Source organism: Protopterus annectens, chromosome 9.part0 (assembly GCF_019279795.1).
Source record: "Protopterus annectens isolate FY-2018-M chromosome 9.part0, PAN1.0, whole genome shotgun sequence".
Lineage (NCBI taxonomy): Eukaryota > Metazoa > Chordata > Ceratodontiformes > Protopteridae > Protopterus > Protopterus annectens.
The window spans coordinates 1,603,696,710-1,603,723,112 of NC_056743.1; the positions used below are offsets into that span (position 1 = coordinate 1,603,696,710).

Genomic DNA, 26,403 nt, shown 5'->3' on the forward strand with positions numbered 1-26,403 from the left:
AAGTGCAAACAGGAAATTCAGTAAACAGCTCTAGGTTGTGTTCTAAATACAGTTACCAATGCAGAAATCAAGTTTAACAAGCCAGAAAATGCTCAAAGTAGGCGGCTATGCAGAAAAACTTAGCAAATAATCTGAAGAAAAATACTTAAAATCTCAAAAGTGGCTCCTTTCTTCTCTCATCGTTTCCTTCTCTTGGTGGGTGCTTCCCCAACAGCCAACAAGTCTGAAAAGACGCCAAAACCATGAGGCAATCTGGTTTTAAGAGAGGGAGATCAAGGAGTTTGGAATTGACCCAAGATGGCCAATAAAACTACAGTTTCAAGGCAGTAACCACTCCCACAGGGGCAGGCAGGCTGCTCAATGTTTATCACTGCCACTGATGAACAGAGACACTTCCCTTTAGCCCAAGCAAAAAATGGCCTCCAAGAAACTTACAAACAGTTCAGAACAGCAAGCCTGTAACTGAACTTTTTTAAATCTCAGAAAAGTGGGAAAAAAACAAGATTTTTTTGTTTTTTGTTTTTTTAAAGATAGCAGAGGTTCACAAGTATCAACAAGTTATAACAGTGCAGTAAATGACCCCACACTTGAGTGCTAGGCCAGAGACAGATAAAATGCAAGTTTTAAGAAAAAAACGATTTTAAAAATAAGTGCAAACAGGAAATTCAGTAAACAGCTCTAGGTTGTGTTCTAAATACAGTTACCAATGCAGAAATCAAGTTTAGCAAGCCAGAAAATGCTCAAAGTAGGTGGCTATGCAGAAAAACTTAGCAAATAATCTGAAGAAAAATACTTAAAATCTCAAAAGTGGCTCCTTTCTTCTCTCAGCGTTTTCTCCTCTTGGTGGGTGCTTCCCCAACAGCCAACAAGTCTGAAAAGACACCAAAACCACAAGGCAATCTGGTTCTAAGAGAGGGAGATCAAGGAGTTTGGAATTGACCCAAAATGGCCAATAAAACTACAGTTTCAAGGCAGTAACCACTCCCACAGGGGCAGGCAGGCTGCTCAATGTTTATCACTGCCATTGATGAACAGAGAGACTTCCCTTTAGCCCAAGCAAAAAATGGCCTCCAAGAAACTTACAAACAGTTCAGAACAGCAAGCCTGTAACTGAACTTTTTTAAATCTCAGAAAAGTGGGAAAAAAGTAAGATTTTTTTTAAAGATAGCAGAGGTTCACAAGTATCAACAAGTTATAACAGTGCAGTAAATGACCCCACACTTGAGTGCTAGGCCAGAGACAGATAAAATGCAAGTTTTAAGAAAAAAACGATTTTAAAAATAAGTGCAAACAGGAAATTCAGTAAACAGCTCTAGGTTGTGTTCTAAATACAGTTACCAATGCAGAAATCAAGTTTAACAAGCCAGAAAATGCTCAAAGTAGACGGCTATGCAGAAAAACTTAGCAAATAATCTGAAGAAAAATACTTAAAATCTCGAAAGTGGCTCCTTTCTTCTCTCAGCGTTTTCTCCTCTTGGTGGGTGCTTCCCCAACAGCCAACAAGTCTGAAAAGAGTGTTTTAAATATTTCCTGTGGTTTTGAACTCTGATGTCACTCTGAATATATATGTAGCATTGTCTTGTTCTTGTATTATTTATTATTAAATATATTTAAATCTTTCATTGTGGCTGATCTGTGTAGCGATATTCAGGTTTTGAGAGTACCTGATTATTTATTTGGCGACACTGTGTGGGCCACTTCTAATAGCTTCGGTCTTAGCCAATCTACCATTTGTATTAATATTAATATTACACAGTAAGATTAGACACTCTTTGTTAAGGACTTTAAGGTAGCTGGCAAAAAGGTTCTGATGGCAGTGAAAACTACCTTATAGTCTGGGCAAAGGATGCATAGCTAGTAAACCTGTTCCAGCCTTTTCCATGTGTGTGTGTGTGTGTGTGTGTGTGTGTGTGTGTGTGTGTGTGCGTGTTTGTGCGTGTGTGTGTGTGTGTGTGTGTGTGTGTGTGTGTGTGTGTGTGTGTGTGTGTGTGTGCGTGTGTGTGTGTGTGTGTGTGTGTGTGTGTGTGTGTGTAAGCAAATCAAAATTTCAAAGAGCGTGGGTGTGTCTGTCAGCTACTTGGGCAGGGACATGAAGCACTGGTTGGACAGAGAGAGTCTTGGAGGACTTGGCTTGGAACCCTGACTAAGGACTAAACTCTATAGCTGTACCAGTGGGGAGTCTTATTCGGGATCTGGAGAAAGGTAGAGGAACCAGGTCCGGACTGACTGTGGTCTCTGTGTGCTCTTAAGGGAAACTGCACTTGATGCAGAGAGCTGCATCTGGAAATATTACATGTGTACTTGTCATCCTCTCAGTGAATGTCCCCCACTGTTGCCAGTGGTGAGGATTGAGGCTCCTTGGTTACTGGTCCAGTAGAGGGTTGTCACAGAGGATACCAGAACTTATCAGGGATTTGGGATGCATGGCTAGGTTTAAAAAGGCCCTTGTGGTCATTAGCCTAGTAAACACCTATGAACATAGGTGCAACCAATATCATATCCTTGCTAGCTACAGATCCCCTAACATAAGCCTGGAAAACCACACCTCCTACCTAAACCTACTGGAATCTCTTAATATTCAGCCTCACACCATACCTATGGATGACTTCAACTACCCCCTCCATAAATTGGGAGACTTATATGACCCATAATTCACTTGCTCAGAAGTTTTTGGACTTTGTCAGTGCAAACACCCAGGAGCAACTAGTTAGCTCCCCGACTAGAGTTGGACTTTGCCAATGCAAACGCCCTGGAGCAATTAGTTAGCTCCCGAACTAGAGATACAAACATCCTAGACCTAGTACTCCTGAACATAGAGGGATGCTGCTCCCTCCCATGCATTAACTCCTCTCTGGTAAGATGTAATCACAGAATAATCTCCTTTAGTATTAAAACTAACCTAAAACCCATATCAAACTCCAAAACTGTTAAGAACTTTGCTGAGTCCAATTACCTCAAACTAAGTGACAGCTTATTTAACTTCCAAGTCGTTCCAAACCAAGATGACACTAAGGCCTACTCTGTGCTGTACACAAAAACACTGTACAACCACATAGATAGCTGCATAGAGGAAGCAGTACCTGTCAGAGTCAAACTTATGACTACTGGCAAAAAGAAACTACACTGTGGACCCCTAACATAAATAGGCTATTCAACAAAATGAAAAGAAAATCCTCTACAAAGCCAAGAAGGAGCAGACAATATAGTGCAAAAAGACCCTCACCAGTCTAAACAAACAAATTAGAGAGCTTATCAAATCTGCCAAAGCAAATTATGAGGCAAAGATAGCCTCCCAGGTGAAAGATAACCATAAGGCTTATTTTAATTATGTTCATAACCTTAGGAGAAATGCTCAGCACTGTGCTGAGTTAATCATGAATGGCAACACATGCAGCCTGAAACTATAGCAAATCACCTGCTGGCCAACAAGTTCAGTTCAAACTTTTTCCTCCCATTTCCTCTTACCACACCCAAAGAAATACACTCAACCATCCCCCTTCCAGTCATTATGAGGGATCTGGTCCTTACTGTGCTCGTTAAAGCCAAAAACATGGCCTCCATGGGTTTCAACAACATTCCAAGATGCTTCTTAAATAGCTTAAAACAGAATCAATAAGGACCCTCTTTAATCACAGCCTCCAGATGGGCTTTGTCTCTGAGGAATGGAGGACTGCAGCAATTGTCCCTCTGCACAAGAGGGGGCCCATCACATGACATGACCCAGGGAACTATAGACTCATAAACTTGACCTGTCTTATCTGCAAGGCCATGGGGAGAAATATCATGGACCTGATCAATAATGACATACAAACTCTCCAAACACAGGACCAGACTCAATTTGGCTTTGTGAAAGGGAGGTCTTACCTGCTCAGTCTGGTGGACTTCTCAAAGAAAGTTACCATGGATGAGTGTAAAATGGTATACACCACTTATCTAGACCTGGCCAAAGCTTTTGACACAATCCCCAACTCAGAGATAATAGATAAACTAACTGAGTTAGGCATAAACCACTACATCATCAGATGGATATCCATCTTGCTGACTGACATGACACGTTGTCTGGATAGATGAATCCACTTCTGATAAGAAACCTTTTACTAGTAGTATCCCACAGGACTCAGTGTTTGGACCTCTCCTGTTTGGTATAAAATTCTCTGAAGTGAACGCCAATGTTGGGAGCCTTTGGCTCACCAAGTTTGCTGATGATTGTAAGCTGGGAGCAAACAGTAAATCCCCAAACTATGTTGACACCCTACAAACTGGTATAAAAATGACAAACAAATGGTGCCAAAACCATGGTCTGAGGCAAAATGTTAAAAATGTGTAATCATACCCTTTGGTAAATCAGATACCCTTGCAAATTGTAATATTGATACCACACCCCTAATTGTAGACCAAGTAGTGAGGGACCTAGGAACACAGACAAATAGCAACCTAATCACTGACCACTAGCTAGTTATGGTAGTGAGGAGATCTTTCTGTATGGCTCAACTTATAAGTAAAGGCATGGCATCAAGATCAAAGAAAGTCATAGTGTCACTGTACTCAGCCCTCATCAGGCCCATCATCAAGTACAATGTTCCCTTCTGCATGTACCTAACCAGGCAATCATACCAGGTGGAGCAACCCTAGAGGTTTCTCACTAAAAATACAAAGTGTACAACACATGTCTTATGCAGACCGACTAAAGGCCCTACCCCTTTACTCTGTCTCATACTGTTTATTGAGAGGGGACTTCTGTCTGACCTACAAGGCATTCTCTGATCCAGCCCTGATGAAAATGTTACATATTTGCAAGAAAAAATTATATGAGGGTGTGATGACCCACCACTGGATCAGTAATCAAGAAGTCTCAATCCTCACCGCCGGCAACAGTGGGGGATGTTCACTGAGAGGATGACAAGTACACCCACAGTATTTCCAGATGCAGCTCTCTGCGAGTGCAATTTACCTTAAGAGCACAGAGACCACAGTCAGTCTGGGGTTGGTTTCTGCCTCTTCCTGCAGATACCCAATAACACTCCCCACTGGCATAGCTATAGGGTGGAGATCTCAGCTAAGTGGCCAAGCCAAGACTTCCAGCACCCTCTCTGTCCAACCAGTGCTTTGTGTCCCTGCCCAAGTAGCTGACACACACACACACACACACACACACACACACACACACACACAAACACACACACACACACACTCTTTGAGGTCTGATTTACACACACACACACACACACACACACACACACACACACACACACACACACACACACACACACACACACACACACACACACACACACACACACAAACACACGCGCACACACACACACACACACACACACACACACACACACACACACACACACACACACACCTGGGAAAGGCTAGCACAGGTTTACTAGTGTTAAAGTCATAAATTAGTAACATTAAGAATTTACCTTATATGCCTTTAGTCAGGAGCAACATTCCAGGATGCGCAAACAGAAATTTTATTCTTACAGCGCTGGGAGACGGTCTTCATAGCAGATATCAAAATAGTCTCCCTGAACAAAGACAAACCACATTTTTTATACATTTTTCTTATCAAACCTAGTCATGAACTTTCATTACGTTACAATGACTGTGTCCTATAGAAAACTTTGCAAATGTCCTCATCCCTCGTGATTTTCGCCTCAGACTTCACGTGAACACCTTTCTATACATGATTTACCTGCTTCCAAGGGGTCTTGTTTCTGACCTTGGATATTTCAAACCTACTCCAGCAACAATGTACTCCTAGCTTGGAGGAGTCAGGCTAACAAATTCCTTTTTGTAATAACTACATGCCTCACTTAATGCAACACATACTATTCTCTCTTATTACATACTAAAAAATGCAGTTTAAAATGAACAGTAATACTGTAGCTTATGAAGCTGCATTTTCCCAACCTGCATACAAATTATATTTGCTTTTTAACAATCATATTATAGCATCATTAATAAGCTGAAATTAATATACATTTTAATAAGCTGGTCTTGTCCCATAACAGTTTTCTCCCTCTGACACTAGCAGTGTCATACCATACATATAATTATATTTTTATTTTTTTAACTTGATAAAATACGCCTCAGCATTATAGTAGTCATCATTTGTTTGTCAAAATAGAACGGTCATTGATTTGTGTATGCAGTGGCATTTCATGTTCAGGTGAAGTTAAACATCTTGTAATCTCTGCCTTTAGAACAGAAAATACCAAAATGATCATGAATATAATAAAAAGTACAATGACAATACCCTGGATTATGCTAGTTCCCAGGTTACCAAAAATACTGCACTTTGTTCCATGAAGTTTGATAGTTTTTCCTGTTTATCATGATAGCCACTAATATATGAACAGCAACGACTCCTTATGAGGGCACATGACCCCCCCCCTTTGCAGCAAACATTATATCAAGTGCCATTTGATTTTGTAACACCCAGTTTGCATTTCAGTCATTTTTTGATTTGCCATCCTGATGTGATGTGAAGTTTTGTTGTCCACCTCCTGTAGAATTTCAAGCAAGTATGGTGATTTCAAGCATTGTCCTTTGCACTCCATACCCAGGATTAAAAAATTCAAAATACTTTCTCAGTCCAGTGGATTGCTTGTTTATTTCTCATCTACCTGCTGGTGGGTGTTCGAAATGTTGAATAGCGGAAGTAATATAGCCTACAAAGCAACATCCAGACCAGTCTGTAGGCAACTAGGGGTAGGCACGATTACCAGAGATGTAGTAATAGTGACTTATCATGCCCATGCCACGCCCCCAGTCATAGCTTTTTAAGTGCACAGAGTCTAACAAACTTTCATGCCTGGTGTCATTACATTTGCTTTTCCCTACTGGTACAGTCCCATTTTTGACATAACATGTGTCTCCATGATGTGTGGTTGCAAGTTGAAGAAACACAACCTTTGAAAAATCAGTTACATTACGCCAGGTTAAGCTGATGTCATTAAGGACCATTAAGGACCTTTTCAAATGACACCTGTGATGCAGGGATAGGAATCATAGGAATCTCTGCCTTAGAATAATGAGGTACATGCAAACATATTCAGCAGTTTGTTTTGTTTAGATCTTTGGCATATTGCTGAAGGACCAGTAAGAAACTGTTTTTTCTCGACCAGTTTATAGAAGGGAACAGCAGCAGAAACAAAGCAAAAGTACCTGTTGTCACTGGATTCATCATGGACTGCTACTGACACTGAGCTTTTCACTGGGCAGATGATTTATCTGTCACACCTCGATCTCCCTCTGTTGGCTGCTATGATTCATCTGGGATACCCACACAACAAGTCTTCTTACAATGAGATGAATGGATCCACGTTGGTAGTCCTGCACAACGAACTGCAGTCATTAGCAGGACCTGAAAAGGCCCCTTCCACCTCGGACTGAGGCAGTTTTTCCTCTGGAAAATTTTTTATGTAGACCCAATTAGCCAGTTGTAGTTGATGACAGGGTTGATCAGGAGGCTTTGGTAATGCTGCTTTTAGTGTTTGTTGTTATTGCTGCAAAATTTTGAGGAGTCTCCTACAATAACATATCAGAGCATCATTTGACAAAGTTAAATCAGCATTTTTTTACTAGATGGGTAGCTGGAAGGGCCATGGGTCTTTTGATTAATATCTCATATGGACTCAATTTTATGGTGGCATTCAGTGAGGCCCTCATACTCATTAATGCTAAGGGAAGGGCTTCTGGCCACTTTAAGTGGGTTTCAGCACAAATCTTCAAAATTTTATTTTTAAGGGTCCTGTTTACCCTTTTCACTAATCCAGATAACTGGGGATGGTTGGGACAGTGAAGACTCAACTCAGTATTAAAAGCTTTACATATCTCTTTAAACAGATTATTATTAAAATGAGTTTCCTGGTCACTGTTAACAATGCTGGGTATACCACATCTCGGTATATAATCAGCTAATTTTTTTTAATAACTTAGACTGCATTAGCTTTGCGACATGAGTAAGCTTCCACCCATGCTGAGAACATATACACTTCCACCAAAATAAATTGTAAATGATTAGTCTTAGGCATCTGGATGAAGTCCAGCTGTATGTTAACAGAAGGTCCCCAAGGTGGAGGTAAACATGCAGCCTTACTGCTGGCATGTTTACTTACATTATATTTTAATTATACAATACAATTTCATACATACTGAAGTATCAAAGAGGAGACATGAAGGGCATACCATCTTTGGGTAATTTGATTAAATAAAGCTGTCTTACCTGTATGAGCCGGTAGATAATATGCCCTTACCAGGTAAGGTAGCAAAGAGGCAGGCGCCACCAGTCGGCCATCCGGATGTCGCCATATGCCATCAGAGGATTTTCTGCATCCATCCTTGAACCACCTCAGAACTTCTCCCTGTGATGCTTCAGCTTGAAAGGCTGACAATTTTGCAAAATCAAACATCATTACTGTTGTAGTTTGTTACTGTCAACATACAAAGATGTTTACAACAACTCACTACTTCTTGTTAGCAGCTTGACCTGCTAAGTTGTTACCTTTTGTAACAACATTTATCACTTTTCGATGTGCACAACATTTGATTACAGACAGCTTTTTTGGTAACAAAAGTGCATCTAACAATGATTTTATGTACCCTGAATTTTTAATATGATTTCTTGAAGAGGTTAAAAACCCTGTCTCCAAAGTTGCCCAAAGTCATGTACCACCCCGAAAGCATAACGGCTTTCTGTAAAAATATTGGCCATCTTATCTTTGGCTAACTCACAGGCTTTGCAAAGCCATTAGCTCAGCTATTTGAGCAGAGTGAACACCCTCTAATCTTTGTTGCAACAATATTGTTTCTTCAATGCAGACTGCTATTCCTGAGATCAACTTTCCTGTTTGATCTCTTCCACAGGAACCATTCACAAACAGATGCATGTCAGCATTGGGTGTAGGAGTGTCCTTTAAGTTCTCCCTAGTAGAAAGCAAAAAGTTAGTTACACACACAATTATGCTCTTTACCATCCTCAGCAGTAGGCAACAGAGATGCAGGATTTAGAACAGGACAGTGGATCAGAAAAACAGATGGCTCAGAAAGAAGTGTAAGTTTATATCTAGTTAGACATGCAGTCAAGAAGGGATGAGTTTCATTACCCAGCGGGTATCATTGAAAAACTCATCAGCTTAAATGTTAACCCATACATCACAAGATGGGTTGCAAACTGGCTGAGTGACAGAACCCACAGGGTCAGAGTTGCTGGCGCCACGTCAGACTCAAAGCCTGTCACAAGTGGTGTACCACAGGGCTCAGTCCTGGGCCCACTCTTGTTTGGCATCTACTTTTCCAAAGTACAAGCATACACAGGAGGGTTATGGCTGACAAAGTTTGCAGATGACTGCAAACTGGGCGCCATAGTAGAAAACACATCTGACACAGATATCCTTCAGAAGGGTCTCACAGAAACGGATAACTGGTGCCAGAGCTATGGCCTAAAGTTAAATGCCAAAAAATGCATAGTCATACCCTTCGGGAAAACAAGGTTACCCCTAGCTACCAAATAGGTGGCAATCCACTGAGCACAGAAGAAGTTATCAGGGACCTGGGGACCCAGGTTGATAGTAGTCTGTCATTCGACACCCATGTAGCTAAAGTAGTTAGGAAGACCTTCTACATTGCCCACCTTATCATGAAGGGATTCTCATCTAGATCAAGGGAGGTCATAGTCTCCCTATACTCATCACTCATCAGACCAATGATTGAGTACAATGCCCCATTCGAATGTATCTGACCCGACACTTGCAGCAGCTGGAGAGGCCACAAAAGTTCCTCACCAAAAGGATAAAGAGTCTCAAACATCTGTCCTATGCTGCCCGACTGAAAGAACACCAGCTCTATTCAGTCGCTTACCGCTTGCTCAGAGGTGACCTTTGCCTAACATACAAGGCCATGTCAAACCCAGATTTAATGAATATGCTTCACCTCAAAAAATCTAGATCCGTCAGAGCCACAAGGGCAGGAGACTTAAACCTCGACACGGCTATTAATAGGACGTGCTGGAGGGATAGATTCATCACCCAAAGACTCCCTATGCTGTGGAATAAAATCCCGGTATATGTGAGGCAGAGCACCCCGCTGGCCTTGTTCAAGAGAAATCTTGACCAATGGATGGGAGATCGCAGATATACCCCAGGGATTACCTCAGTGTCACTGCTCGACAGAGGCACAGCAAAATAATGGGTATAGTTCCCCATACTAAAGGGGTGGCGTAAGCCACAAAACTATGGGCTAGGCTTGTAAATGCCCTCGGGCAGATAGCCTAGTATGAATCAATGAACCTATTAGTAATAAAGATGATTCAGAGTGAGGGATAACTACTGTAAGATCCTACTCTGAGATATTAAATGACCAAGATAACGTACCTGAAGGATAACTACAGCTGTAATTATTTTTTTGTTGACACATTGTGTCCTTTTTTTTTTTTTTTTGCAAGGATAGTCAGAGGATGCAAGGTATTTCTTGCAAGGATAGTCAGAAGATGCAAGGTATTCTGTTAACATTGCTGAATGGAATTCGGTGCTATTAGTAAATCATCTACATATTGTACTAACACAGACCCACCTGGAAATGTCACATTTTCCAAATCTTTTTTTAGAATTTGAGAAAATAATGAAGAAGATTCAGTATATCCTTGTGGCAGCAGTGTCCAGGTATGTTGCTGTCCCCGATAAGTAAAAGCAAACAGAAATTGACTGTCAGGGTGAATAGGTATAGAAAAGAATGCTGAACATAAATTGATTACAGAAAAGTAACTAGCTGTAGGTGGTATACATCTCAGTATTGTTGCTGGATTTTGAACAACAGGAAAAGTAGATAGCACTGCATTACTTACAGCCCTTAAGTCTTGGACAAATCTATAAGTATCATTTTCTGGCTTTTTCACTGGAAAAATAGGAGTATTACAAGGGCGTTTAGCTAGTATTATTATTCCTTGATGTAGTAGAGACTGAATTACAGGTTTGATTCCCTACTCTGCTTCCGGCTTTAGTGGATATTGTGGAACTCTGGGGAGTGGTTTTGATGGATTTATTTTTATTCTTACTGGTTTTGCAGATTTTAATATACTGAATTCATTAGCATGTTTAACCCATAAATTAGCAGGTACCTGCTGCAGCAGTTTTTAGTTGTCTGTATGCCTTCAAAAAGGCTCCTCCCAGCTTTTGCTAAGAATTGTAACACTTTCCCCAGTGATTCTGCTGGAACATCTAGATACACCCCCTCTGGTGTACAGCAAACGGTACCACCCAGCTCACACAGAAGATTCACTGGCGCAGTTGTACTCAAAGAAAAGAATGCCTTTCTTGTCAATTAGACCTAAAGAAATGAGTTGTTGTTTGTCTTTTCCCGGTTAGGGGTCGCCACAGCAGAATTCCAGTCCACTAATGATTGGCAGTAGATTTTGTTTTATGGTGCAGAGTTGCCAGCCCGATGCCCAACCTTCAGCGAAGGCACGCCCATTCACGCATGTCTTTCGGAGGCCCCTCAACTGATGGGAGGACATGCAGACTCCACACAGAAGGCACTCCAGCTGAGTATCGAACAGGAGAAACTCTTGCTGTGAGGCAACAACGCTACCGCTGTACCACCGCAACTTACCCAAGATATGTAACAGTAGCATTTGTTACACCAACTGCCTTTACTTTGTTTCTGTACTGGTATTTAACTGTCTGAAGTAACCTTTAATACAGACCTAGTGTTTTTAATTCCACCAAGAATAGAATTGGCTTTGCATTTATTTCTACTTTAACATAGGGTCCTTTTTGATTTAGTGGCACCAAAGGGATTACAATTTATTTTTGTTTTATTACCCTGCCATAGTTAGTACAATGATTTGCAGCACTTAGTATGGACTTTAAGTCTTTTTCCTGCCAGTCTATAAGCACTTGTTTCATTTGATTTTTGTACAGGGTTTGCAACCCTGCACAAAGGCAACTGCAATAGCTGGTTTAGCTTGTTCATTTGGATCTGGCATTTCTAAATGTTTAGCAAACACTGCTTTAAAATGACTCAGATAATCTGCAGGGGCTTTCTCTTAATTTTGCCTACTGTCCCATCAGTCTGATGAAACTGATCTGCAAGGGCATGGAACGCATTATCATGGAACTTACAAACAAAGACATTGTCAACCTTCAAACACTGGACCCCACCCAGTTTGGAATCGTGAAGGGCCGATCTTGTCTCCTGAACCTGATTGACTTCTTCGAATCAGTCTCCAGAGCTGTGGACGAGTGTAAGGCGGTCCACACAGCTTATCTGGATCTCCCAAAGGCCTTCAACACCATCCCCCACTCTGGAATCATAGATAAACTTAGTAAGCTGGGCATAAATCCCTACGTCACTCGATGGGTTGCCAACTGGCTTATTGTCAGAACCCAGACTGTAAACGTAGCTGACTCCAAAACCAGCTCCAGACAAGTGACAAGTGGAGAACCTCAGGGTTCAGTCCTGGGACCGCTCTTGTTTGGCATCTACTTCTCTGAAGTACAGGCCAACACTAAGGGACTCTGGCTAACAAAGTTTGCAGATGACTGCAAACTGGGAGCCATTATTGAATCCACAAATGATGTGGATAGTCTACAAAAGGGCCCTACAGAAACAGATGCTTGGTGCCAGAGCCATGGGCTCAAGCTTAATGCCAAGAAATGTATAGTTATCCCCTTTGGGAAAAACCATGTACCCATTAATTACCACATAGGTGGCAGTACACTAAACACCGAAAGTGTGATGAGAGACTTAGGGATACAGGTGGACAGTGGTCTCATCTTCGATAACCACATCGCCACAACAGTCAGGCAATCCTTCTATGTGGCACACCTCATCACTAAGGGCTTTTCATCCAGAAAAAAGGAGGTTATTGTCCCACTGTACTCATCCCTCATTAGACCCATTATAGAGTATAACGCCCCACTTGGTATGTACCTCACAAGACATCTGCAACAGCTGGAAAGGCCACAGAAATATATCACTAAAAGACTCACAGGCCTAAAGCAGATGCCATATGCTGACCGTCTAAAAAAACTCCAGCTATACTCTGTGACATATCGTCTACTCAGAGGTGATCTCTGCTTAACATACAAGGCCATGTCAAACCCTGAGCTGTTGGACATGCTCCACTTAAAGAAATCCCAATCCCGCAGAGACACATGCTCCAGGGATCAAAACCTTGTCATCACAATGAACAAAACATGCTGGAGGGATAGGTTCCTGACCCAGAGACTCCCTATACTCTGGAATAGACTGTCCATACATGTCAAGCAGAGCGCCTCCTTGGCTCTCTTCAAAAGGAACCTTGATGATTGGATGGGAGACAGGAAATTCACCCCGGGGATCATGTCAGTCGCCCTGCTAGACAGGGGTCCAGGGAAGTAAATATTGTGGGAAGAAATATCCAGGGAATTGTTATGGCTAGGCTTGTAAAGGCCCTAGGGCCAATAGCCTAGTACCAACCTATGAACATATGAACCTACATGCCTGACACACTTATGTAATTTACCAGTGCTATCTTTTTATTTATTAGTGCATTTCCTGTGGGAATAAAATTTATTTTAACCTTTTCAAGTAACTGTGTTCTTATTTTATTGGAGTAACTTTCCGAAACATCTAGTTTGAATCTGTCAGAGTAGGGTTGTAATAGTTTTTTTTCTCTATTCCTCCTTAAACCTTTATGGATTTTTTTTTTTATCTTCTTTCAGTTAGAAAAAAATTTAGACATAGTATGCAAATCAGCATTAGCCCCCCAGGGTTTCAGGGATTTGATCTTGCTTGCTTATCATTGCTCCCATTTTTCTTATTTTATAAATCAGTAATAATAAAAATGTTAGGCTTATCTTACAACTCCTGAATTTTGGCAATTCCAAAGACAGAAAATAACTGTAGTAATCCACACACCATATAGGGAGGGAAGGGTAGGAAGTCTGTCATCGTGCAGCAACAGAGGAGATGTTTTGATCAGCCTTTTTCCACAGCACCCCCTTGCTTTCATCCCTGTGCAAGCTCAAAAGTTACAGCTCCAGCATTGTGGTCGGGATAACGGGGCGGATAGGTACTGAGTTCAGAACTGACCACTCATTCGGACTCACTGAGGGTACTTTCACACAATCACACTATTAAGTCCCAACGTGCTTTTGGGCTCATGAATTTATATTAACGCATACCTCTACGTCCTATCATGCTGTAGTCTCATTAATTTGTTTTAACAGTGTATGGTCTTGTCCCATAACACTAGCAATGCCCCCTTCTGCCCAGACTATAAGGTAGTTTACAGCTACTTTAAGGCCCATAACAAAGGGTGTCCAGTCTTACTGTGTACTATTAATATTAATACAAATGGTAGTTTGACCAAGAGCAAGCCTATTAGGAGTGGCTTACACAGTGTCACCAAATAAATATGCACATACTCTCAAAACTTAAATATCTCTACACAGATCAAACACAATTAAAGGTTTAAATATATTTAATAATAAATAATAAGAGAACAAGTCAATACTAAATATATATTCAGTGACATCAGAGTTCAAAACCACATGAAATGTTTAAAACAACATTACAGTACAGGCTCACACAAGTAAGGATAAACATCTAAACTAGGCTTCACTATATTCCTGAATGTATCTAGGAGAGTTATACTGTTCCCTAGAAACTTACTTCATTAGAGTAAGGGACATGTGGTGAGTGGATCTTGTTGTTGCCAGGTCCAAGACATGATGTAAAATGCTCTGTCTCACTAAGAGACTTCTCAAATTAATATCTAAAATACTACTGCTGAGCTAGCTTGCAGAATGGCATGATTTCTGGTCATATGACTTCTAGTTCCCAGGCCAAAACCCCCATTGCTAGAAGCTGGCAGAATTTAGCATCTACCTGTAAAAATATACAGACAAGAGCTTTTCCTCAGATCTCTGGCAGATGCTAGAAGTCATAAAACAGTTGCATTCATTCATGCTTCAAAAGTAGCAATTAGTTCACACCAAGGACAATACAGAAAACTTCTTAGTACAGAGTATGTGTCTCTAGCTGCATTGAAAACCTGAGAGCTAGTCTCTTTTACTGCATAGCCTATAAAGTAATTTAATTTCAGCTATTTTTTAAAGTTTGCTGGACTGAGGTTAACCCTCCAGTTTCCTCTGTTGACGTACATTTAAACAGTTACAACAGTGCATGAACATTTATGTTCTGTTCTGGCATGGCACACTGTGGATACATTTTAAGCACAAGCACTTTACAAAATACCTTTTCAACACAAACATCTGTACAGAGCAGTTTGATATACACATGACATACAGTTCTAATGCATTTGTAACACAAGCATATTATATAAATCATTTCAATATTCACCAATAACATATAATTATTTGCAAAATTCTAGCTAGCTGTACTGGCAGTATCTCCTTTCATCACAGAGATTTATGCATTTCATGGACATAAACCTTATTTGTGACAGAACTTGCTGAAGAGACATATATGGAATACACTTCCCATCTTCATAAAACAAAGCTTGTCATTTACTCTCTTCAAAAAGAATTTGGATAACGGGATGGGTAACCATAAATTCATTCCCAGGGTACTACCCATGTCCCTTATGGACAGAGGCAGTCTGTAAAATGACTCAGGGCTCCAACACCCAAAGACCCACTACCCTGATACTACCCCATCCCATATCTGGGAAATTAAGAAATAATATTTTCATTTCCTGGGTATTATTGATTAGGCTTGTAAATGCTCTTGTGCCATAAACCTAGCAATCACCTATGAACCTGTGAACCTATGATGTTGGTAGGAACATTTGCCACCTTCTACTACCAGTTTGTTGTACAACACTATGATGTTCAACAGAAGCACATTTGAAGCTTGAAATGAAAAGACAAGATACAGAATGGTATATTATGCTTCTTGTGTTTCATATGGCTTAAAATTTCCAGCTTTGTTTTGTTTTCTTCCATAGACCAGATATCATTGATCCTGCTATACTGCGACCTGGACGCCTTGATCAGCTGATTTACATTCCCCTGCCAGATGAGATGTCAAGAGTAGCCATCATGGTCGCTAACCTCAGAAAATCTCCAGTTGCAAAGGTAACATCACATCACTTATACACAAAAACGTATACCACTTCCAGGAAGAGTTTCAGAGAGAACTTAATATAGCACTTCATCTTACTGATTATTAATTTCGTAATTATATAATATATGAAATATTAAAAAAACAATGTTTTACTCAAAGTTAAAAAAATATGTAAACTACTCAGGTCAGTGTATTTTGCACATAGGATTGTAGGATGGTTTAAATGAAGGATCATGCCACTGGATGGTGCAGTTTTCTTTTAGCTACATTTACTGCTCAAAAACATTGTGTTGTATTTGACATACCTTACATGGACGAGAAGTACTACTGCAGCCTAACATATGGGTTTTCCCTTTCTCAGTCTGATTTTGCAGCACTGCTGACATTTCCCTCATGTAAACATCATTCTCATACACTGTATAAACTGATGAGTTTGTCATGCCAGTGATTTTATAAGCAGATGTAGATCATTGCAACTTAAGTGCTTCGTACTATCCACGTCATTATTCATTGCAACTTAAGTGCTTCTTCTTCACTCTGAATCATTATTCAGATCTTCATCTTAAGGCCTTGAATGTGTGGTCTTCTCAGATTTTACTCTCTGTTTCAAAATTTCCATGTTGCAAGTTATCACTTTACATGAGTTTATGTGTATGTGTTTTATACACATGCACACATACACATGCACACATACACACACACGTGTATATATATATATATATATATATATATATATATATATATATATATATATATATATGGGTCACCTTCATTTCGTTGACAGTTCATTTTACTGACAACCAAGTCAGCAGGCCCAATTCATTGAAACTTCATTTCGCTGACTCATTTCATCGACAATGATATATGGCCTATTCCCCACTGTAGAGCGACCTTGGAGTTAGAATATATAGTAAGGGGGGGGAGTGGGGGCAAAGCCCCCCACATATCATAAATGTTTTACAGTATACAGATGCATTCTTACAAGTGCAATGAATAACTATTACCAAAAAACCATTATAGAACCCCAGTATGTGGGGGGCTGTGCTCCCCACCCCACCCCTTACTATATATTCTAACTCCAGGGTCGCTCTACAGTGGGCAATAGGCCATATATAATTGTCGATGAAATGAAGTGTCAGTGAAATGAAGTTTCAATGAATTGGGCCTGCTGAGTTGAGTGTCAGTGAAATGAACTGTCAATGAAATGAAGTTGATCCATATATATATATATATATATATATATATATATATATATATATATATCTATACACACACATATTCAAAAGAACTCCAAAAAACCAAAAGCGAACCACAAAACAAAACCAGTCCTGTAACACCAATCCAAAGACCACACTATAACAGTGTATTTTTTAGCGCTTTCATCCACTTTTTATTGCGTGAACTTCTTAACAACATATTAGAGTGTAAAAAAGCATTTTGGCAGTTGTATTTAGGTGCAGATAGTGCACCTGGATTAAATTAATTGATAAATTTAAAATGTTTTTTATTATATAGGTGAATTTACACTTTTATATATTTTACATATTCCTTTATGCAAAAGATTTTTTGACTTACAAAAAATAGTTTTACAATTAATGCTATACATATGTACTTATTTAAGTAAGTTTCTCTTTCAAAATTGGTTTGATGTCATTTCCTGTTCGCTATTAGAGAAAAGATATAAAAGGAAGTTTGGGTAGGGTTAACTGTTTTTCTGAAGAAGTTCACGCAATAAAAAGTGGATGAAAGCGTTAAAAAAATACACTGTCATAGTGGGGCCTTTGGATTGGTGTTACAGGACTGTTTTTGTTTTATATATACTCATATATGTCTACTTTCTTTGATCAAGATACCATTATTTTGAACAAAGAAAGTAAGACCTTACTTTCGCGAAAGTGCATTTCAACGAAAGTGTACTTTTGCGAATTCCGATTCAGCAAATTGGGAATTAAAATAAAAAATAACAATTTAAAATTTGCTTTGCAGGGGGGGCAAGCCCCCCCTGCACCCCTGCTACATTAAATATACTAACTCCGAGATCACACTACAGTGGGGAAACAGGTATATTCCCTTATCCCCACTGTAGTGCTCTGTTTTATTTAGATTGCCGGTTCGCTGAACCGGAATTCGCAAAAGTGCACTTTCATTGAAGTGAACCTTTGTGAAAGTAAGGGTTGTACTTTCTTTGTTTGAAATAATGGTATTTTGATCAAAGAAAGTAGAGTAGACCCATAAATATATACGGATATATATATATATATATATATATATATATATATATATACATATATATATATACGGGTCTACCTGAAAACACCGACACCCAAAAACACCGACAACGAGATAACCGACACCACAAAACCGAAAGTTCAAAAACATGAAACTACACATGCCCAGCAAACCACAATCCCGACAATCAACAAAACAAAACATATACCTTTTCCGTAAAACACACACACAACACAAGCACACCAAAAACCTTACAAACCTACACTAAACCTTACATACACAACTATCTATGTACTAACCTTAACCCAAACACTAAGCCTAAGGTCCATCACTATCGCACACTCACCTAACCCATGCCAAAACCCTAACTCACTTAACCCACCCCTATCCCTAAAGTCTGCCACTATCACATGCTTACCTTACCTGCACCCTAACCCTAACTCACTTAACCCACCCCTAATCTTGAAGTCTGTCACTATCGCACACTTACCTTACCCGCACCCTGACCCTAATGTCCGTCACTATCACACACTTACCTTAACATGTCGGTGTTCTCTGCGTTGAGATTTTCAATCGTTGGTCATCTCCATTGTCGATCTTCCAGTGGTGGTTATCTCGTTGTCGGCGTTGTCAGCGTTCGATGTTTTCAGGTAGACCCATATATATATATATATATATATGTATATATATATATATATATATATATATATATATATATATATATATGTATATATGTATATATACATATATATATATATATATATATATATATATATATATACATATATATATATATATATATATATATATATATATATATATATATATGTGTGTGTGTGTAACATTTATCACTGATAAAACTGATTGAAATTAAAAACACAGACTATCCTCATTAGTGATAACATTTATCACCAGTAAGAATAACATAACAAAAGTGATCATAAATGTAAACCAATTAATTACATTTGCGATCATCAAAAACAACAAAGAACTTGCTTGACAGCTGATCTCTAAGGATTACTATCAGAAGAATATTATTTATTTAGCAGCCCATCATATTTTAGAACAGTTTGCCATTCTGATAATTATATCACCAGGATACAACCAACAGTTGGAAGTTTAAAGATTGTATGCTTATTTGTTATAGAGGCCTGAAACTATGTAGAAGTTGGAAGGAAAAGCAGAACTGACTTATATGTCTGAAGAGTAAGAAATTACAGTCATCCCAAAAAACATCTCCATTCCAATAGAAAAAGTAGTACATTGTAATAAAAGATTTAAAGGCATAACCAAGAGTCCTTAGTAAGGTCTAATCCTCTAATCCTTCATAGAGGTACATTCAGTCATCAATGGTGGTATGGGTCTTTTTTTTTTTTTGAGCAGGGGGACTGATGAGGGTGTATTGACATTGGTAATTCTGCATGGTTTTCTTTTAATACAAAAAAAGCAGAAGGTTAAAGGATGGAAGCCTACATTTTAAAAATAACTTTTTTCTCCCATCTGCATCCTATGGCCATCTACCCAGTGCCCCACGTTCATCACTGGGTCTAGTCCAACTTCTTAACCCCTGCAGTTCTTTCGATAATGGGCTGGGCCAGCATGGATCTTAACGGTATCCTGGGCATCTGCCATCTTCATTTGCCATTTTTTTTAGTGACCTACTTTGTTACTCTCCCCCTTCCTACCAGTCTCCATGGTAACATCCACGGGGCAGGCTTGCAGTAGAAAAGCAAAGTATACCACTTGGTTTCTGCAATTACTCAGCCATGTTCACCACCCTATTTCCCCTCTTGACCACACCCCCAACTGCAACATTCCCATCCTCCACAATGGATCATTACAGGAAATAGCCACAGAACAAACCTCCCACCAGGGGTAGTAACTCCTTTCCCTCTATGCTATTCCATCAGTCACCTGAGCAGTATTCAAACCTTGGTCAGCAGGGCTGTAGTAGGGCTTTATCTTTACACCACCTGAGTGGCTACATTTACAAATAGAGCACGAACAGCCAGAAAGAGGAGTGGAATTGGTTGAGGACATTGATGAGGATTAGATTACTCTAAGAAATTTTCCTTTTAGAGAAAGAATTCTCCTGTGTAAAGAAAAATAAAGTACAGAATGAAGCTGAAGGGAATGTGAAAAGGGAGAAAAAGGAAAACATGTTCCATAAGCTTTAAACCTTTAAAAGAGATCCTTCAGAAACTATTATTTTGAAGGTAGTCTCAGATACCAGCGATGAGCACAACCTTCAGCTGTGGGTAGCCTGCAGAAAGAGTTTTGGTTTGAGCAGAGGGAACCGATGATGGTGCACTAATACCATGCATTCCTGATCCAGCAGTATGATGGGTTATAGCAAATGAACACATAATGTTAAATATTTAGAAAAATGTAATTTGCTATAATTTTACCACTACCATGTCACAGACGAGCATCCATTTTCCTTGTCAGTCAGCACAGACTTTGCATGACAGTTAAAAGTGGAAGAGTTCTCCCCCAGATCAGAGTGAAACTAAGAAGACTTCTGTATATCTCAAACTGATGCAGCACTAGGCTAAACAGTTAACATTATTTCTCACATCTGCTCTGGTTCTGTCCCTGTGGATCTCTTTTAGTAAAATATTAAACTTAATGAAAAACAACTACGTTTCTTTACTAAAATGTGGTTTTCTGTTTTTTTGGTTTACAGTTGTCTTTTTGACTTGCTTTTTTGTTTTTGGGGGGGTCATAACTCTGCACTTGTACAATTAATATTGAAAAGAAAGAAAGAAATCATCTTTCTTCACTCATTTTATTATTTTTTTTTTTTGCTTTTACCATTTTAATAATAGCAGAAACATCACTCACAATGCAGCTCACTGGGCTATTGTATGAAGCAGTGAGGAGCCATTCATATTGGCTCAGGTGGCATTTAATGACTGGGGCAGCCTGAGACTGAATGTGAAAGAAGAGTAATGGAGGGCTATAGAGGTGTGAGTACAGGGGCAACAGTGACAAATGTTTTTATTTTTTATTTTTACAAGCACTACACCTGTCACTGCTAGCCACTATGTAGGAATAAAAGCTTTATTTAAGTGTGCAAGTGTGTGTGTGTGTGTGTGTGTGTGTGTGTGTGTGTGTGTGTGCACATGCATGTCTGTGTTAGTAGACATATATGCTCTCAGATGTCCCAATTTCTTTTCAATAAATGTCTGGTTTGTGAGCAAATCAGTGTTTTTGTCAGTGGTTCAACAAGTAGCACACTTCACTTTGGAGCTGGAAGATTAGTAGACTGTGGTTTCTAGGAAGTTTTCCAGTACTGATATTGCAGTACAGCATACGGGGGGGGCTGCACTACTAAGTGTGCCATCCTTCAGAAGGGACATTAAACCGAGGTCCCATCTACCTAACTTAGTGGTATCTCTGGTGGATGGATACTACATGGTATTTACTGAAAAAAAGACTAGAGGCTGATATGTTGATATACAGAGCTCTCGCTCTCTTTATATATATATATATATATATATATATATATATATATATATATATATATATAGACAGAGAGAGAGAGACATACACACACACACACACACACACACACACACACACACACATGATTTACACATTATCTATATATTATACATTATTTTACATTATTTACATATTTTTGCACTCAATATCCATTCCGTTTACATCATTTTAACAATTTCTTTATCAGTCATACACACAGCTCTCAGCTAATCAGGGACAAACCTCAATTGAATCAGGGACAAATTCAGAAATAACCATGGACATTCAGAAAACATTAAAAATATTTGCACTATTAATTTGAGGCATTGACAGAATAAGGGAATATGACTTAATATACATTTCTAAACTAAAAGAAGTCTGTAACTCAAATTACTATCATTATTTATTAAGTGCAATTCACTACCTATTCTCCAGTCTTCACCAGTTTAATAGGGATTAAGAAGGACGGACCTAAAATTTGAGTCAGACTCAGAGATGTCCCTAAAAATCAAGGAAAGTTGAGAGGTATGGCTACAACACAATTTTAATGGATACTTTTCCTTAATTTCTATCTATCATTCCAAACACAATTCCACAACCATTTTTTTTCTTCCAACACATCTTCATCTATTCTATTTTTTTATGCAATATTTCTTCATACCTTCTTTTTCATAATACCTAGACTGTATTAAATAATATTTTATCCTATTTATCAATTTGCTTCTTTTTCAATATTTACCACACACTTTCATATCCATATTCATTTCCTTTAAACCTCTCCAACTATATATATTTTTAAACTTTTCCCCAAAATGACTTTCCTCTACCTTACAATCATAGCATATCCCTTCTTCTATTACTTTATATTTCATGCTTCCCTTTATAAGTAACTTGTTTTACAAAGTTCTCCACAAAAAGTTCCCAGTTTCATAGAAATCTTCATATATTTCCCTTCTACGCTTTATTGCATTTCTTTCATCTGATAAATCATTCCATGGAAATACAAGAAAAAAATATTGCATAATGTTATCATACTACTAATTCCTTTTCCCGCTATATTCATCAATGTTTAATTTCCATAATGTTATCTTATTTACATATTACTATTTTTTTAATTTCCAAAATGTTACCCTATTTACATATTCCTTTCATGCCATAATCTCTTTTTCATTTTTTTCTTTCTCTTTTTTACTTCTTCCAACATCTCTTCATACCTTTCATATAAAAATATTCCTACCATTTTATTATCCCTGTTTTTCACTTTATTAATAACCCAAAATAAGTGTGCATCAATGCTTAATAGGATTTTGCAGACTTATCTCCACTTCTTTTACTGTATATTATTTCTGTTTTAATAGAACTCAGCTATGAACCCCATATAAACTGAAAAACATCCTGGAAACATATAACCCCAAACCAAGAAGAAACTTTGCAGCGTGGAGGGTGTGATGATGTTCACTTCCTGAATTATGTTAAGCACTTAGTTCATTAATAAAAATTGAACTGTAAAATACGTGCTGCAGAATAATAAAATAGAAAATAGTAGGTAGTTCGCAGATGAGTTCAAATAGAAAATCCTTTACTGAAACACACAGACATGTGATCTTAAGTCAGTATAATGAAAATCATCAAAAACATTCTAGAAGCATTACAATCATTCCTTGGTTTAACCAAGTCCCCTCCCCCTTAACACCATAGTGTAATCAGAGACTGTCCTACCTAAAACTGAAACTAAAAAGATAGAGACAGATTAAAATATAAGGCCAGTTTATTAACTCTTTATATAGATTAACCAAATAATCCAAACTATATTAATTAAGATACTAACAAAATGATTAGCTAACTAACAAAGATCTACCCCTGAGCATCTATCAGAATAAATATTAATAAATATAACCTACACCACTTTTAACAAAGATGCTTTCATATCAAATAAATATTTCAAGTTTGTGTGTCAGTAACAAGCTGTAAAATGAATGAATACATGTATAAATCTACAAGTGAAAACCTAAGTAGGATGAAAACCAAAACTATAATTGCTAAGGTAGAAATGCAGTGATAAATGTTTAAAATACAGTACTAATGCCATGGAGATTTGTTAAAGTGTGGCATCTAACTAGGAAAGGACTTAGTTTGAATGTGTCTGAGTGCACTCAAGAGAAGTGTCCCGTATGAAAAACAAATGTACCCTTATATGTAGAGCCATCAGAAATACACCATATGGACTTAAACCAGCTGAACCGTGCTTTTTACACTTGCAAGTATGTGTAGAGCAAAGTTATGTTTAATTAATTAATTCATTCATTCATTCATTAATTCATTAATCAATTAATTAATTAAAAACTGTCGTGAAGTTAATCCTGTGTAAATGCACCTAGCATTAATAGGCCCACACACAATGTTTCTAAAGTGAAATGGGTGGCATAATGGTTAAGGTGCTTACCTTAGAAACAGAAGGTGCAGGGTTTGATTCTCACAGGGGAATGGTCCATGAGGGCAGTTAGCCTAGTAATAATCTATGACTCTATGACTAAATGACGGAACTAATCGCCCTGTTTGGAAGTAAAATAATGTCACTAGTCACCCTGTTTGAAAACTAAATGTGGCTTGTGTATATAATGTGTTACATACATTTTAAGTGTTATAACCAAGGTTTACCAAAATAGAAAATAGAACCATAAAACCACTTAATCCCAGTCAGAAAATAAGGCAACTTCTCTATAAGACACCTGGCAAACTATCTCCTGAATTGTAGGAAGCTAACAAAGTAACCTAAAATTATTAAGAATACAATTATCTAGCATAAAAAGTAACATCGTCCTAATAAGTTAGCAAAGAATGTTAAGAATGTTAAAAAACAGTTAAAATGTGAGCATGTTTAACAGACAAACCATGCTAAAATATAAATAAATACTAAAAATATATATATCAGAGAACAGCACCAATGTCGGTTATTTTCACTGTAAAATATTTACAGTGTTTGATATTAGTTTTTAACAATATTAGCCAGTAATATCATCACTGGTCAGTCCCATATCAGTCTTTTAAACAGTGGGGCAGTTTTCTGAGTTCTGGTATGCTTTTTATGGAGCAATAGTAATTCAGCCTTGGTTTTCTCAAAGCGTTCAGTTTCAGCTGCCACAGTAGTTCACTTTTTCTAAAAGATTAGAGATGTCTTCTTCCAGTTACAAAAAGTCCACATGGTCAATGATTTGAAATTTAAAGCCAGTGTGTCTTTTGTGAAGCTGCAGGTGCCGAGCCAGAGCATTATTTTTGCACTTAGCTCTAATTTCAGAAAGATGGCCAGAAATCTTTCTTTTAATTCTGTTGAGCTTTTCCCACATAAAATGCCTCATAGTCATTCCAGCTCACCCTGTAAACCTCCTGCATTGAGTTACAGTCACCTCCTGTGTAATTTTTAATCAACTTCTTTAAATAAGGACAGAAGAACATGTCTCTCTCCTGTGTGCGCTGACAAAAGACACAGTTGGCTCCTCACTTATTGGTGCATTTATCCTGTGGTCTGGGCCTACCTTCAAACCAACTCCTGATGTTTCTGGCTTTCCTATAAACAAAAGTAGGGGCCTCCCCAAGGATGTCCATTAAATAAGAGCTTTCAGTAATTATGGCCCATTTCTCTCTGATAACATTAATGATGCTGTGACAGTCAACAGTAAATGTCAAGATACAACTGTCTTTATATTTGTTGTCCATAGATTTCTTTAGTACCTTCCTAGAAGGACAAGTGCTGATGCATTTGTACTTTTTAGTTCAATTATAGCTTCCAAAATTCTTCTTAACATATTGTTTTTATTTCCCCCTCACCACAAAATCATTTTCAAGATCATTTAGCTTCTTAAGGAAGAGCCCCATTTCTGTGGTGATCCTAGCCAGCCTATACCCCTGGGACTTAACAATGTTATATTTTGTCCTGGTGGGTTGGAAACTCTTATTATGTAGCAGGAGGTTTACTCTGGTAGTTTTCTGTAAAGATCTGTGTCCATTTTACCTAGGTCTAGGTCTTTAGTAATCTGCATATATAGGAAGACTGCCGAGGTGAGGCTGTGGGAAGAGGTGAAATGCAGGAAGCTGGTGGTTTGATTCAGATAGCTGATAAAATCTTCTAATTTAGCACTGTCTCCTTTCCACACAATAAAAATGCTGTCAATAAAGTGCAGATACACTGTGATATGTGGCATGTATAATCCTCCTCCCACTTGCCTAGGGCTATGTTGGCTAGGCTAGGGGCTGTAGATGCCCCCATGGCCGTACCAATCTTTTGTTTATAGTAATTTCCATTAAATATAAGTTTATAGTAATTTCCATTAAACATAAATTGTAGCTAAGAATCATATCTAAACGTTTACCTGTTCTTCCATGTTGTGCTGGTCTGCCATTGTTGTTTTTCCTGTAAGGATTAATCACTGTTTCAATACAATAATTATGTGGAAGTACAGTATATAATGATTCAACATCTACTGTTAATGAAATACTGTCAGCATCAATTGCAATATTTTTTTCCTTAAAAAAATAATTTCTTTTATGTGTGAAATGCTCTTCTCAGCCAGAGGTTGTAAAAATAAATCCAGGTAAATGGGAGCAACT

General features: G+C 38.4%; 1 protein-coding gene across 2 annotated transcripts in view; it reads left to right on the plus strand.

The window, feature by feature from the left end:
- Nucleotides 1-26,403, plus strand: part of LOC122812206 (transitional endoplasmic reticulum ATPase-like) — a 530,874-nt gene that overhangs the window by 407,052 nt on the left and 97,419 nt on the right. For both annotated transcript variants that reach the window (XM_044084545.1, XM_044084546.1), the window contains exon 15: nucleotides 15,965-16,094. In XM_044084545.1, coding sequence (XP_043940480.1) covers nucleotides 15,965-16,094 — 130 coding nt within the window. The remainder of the gene's footprint in view (nucleotides 1-15,964; nucleotides 16,095-26,403) is intronic.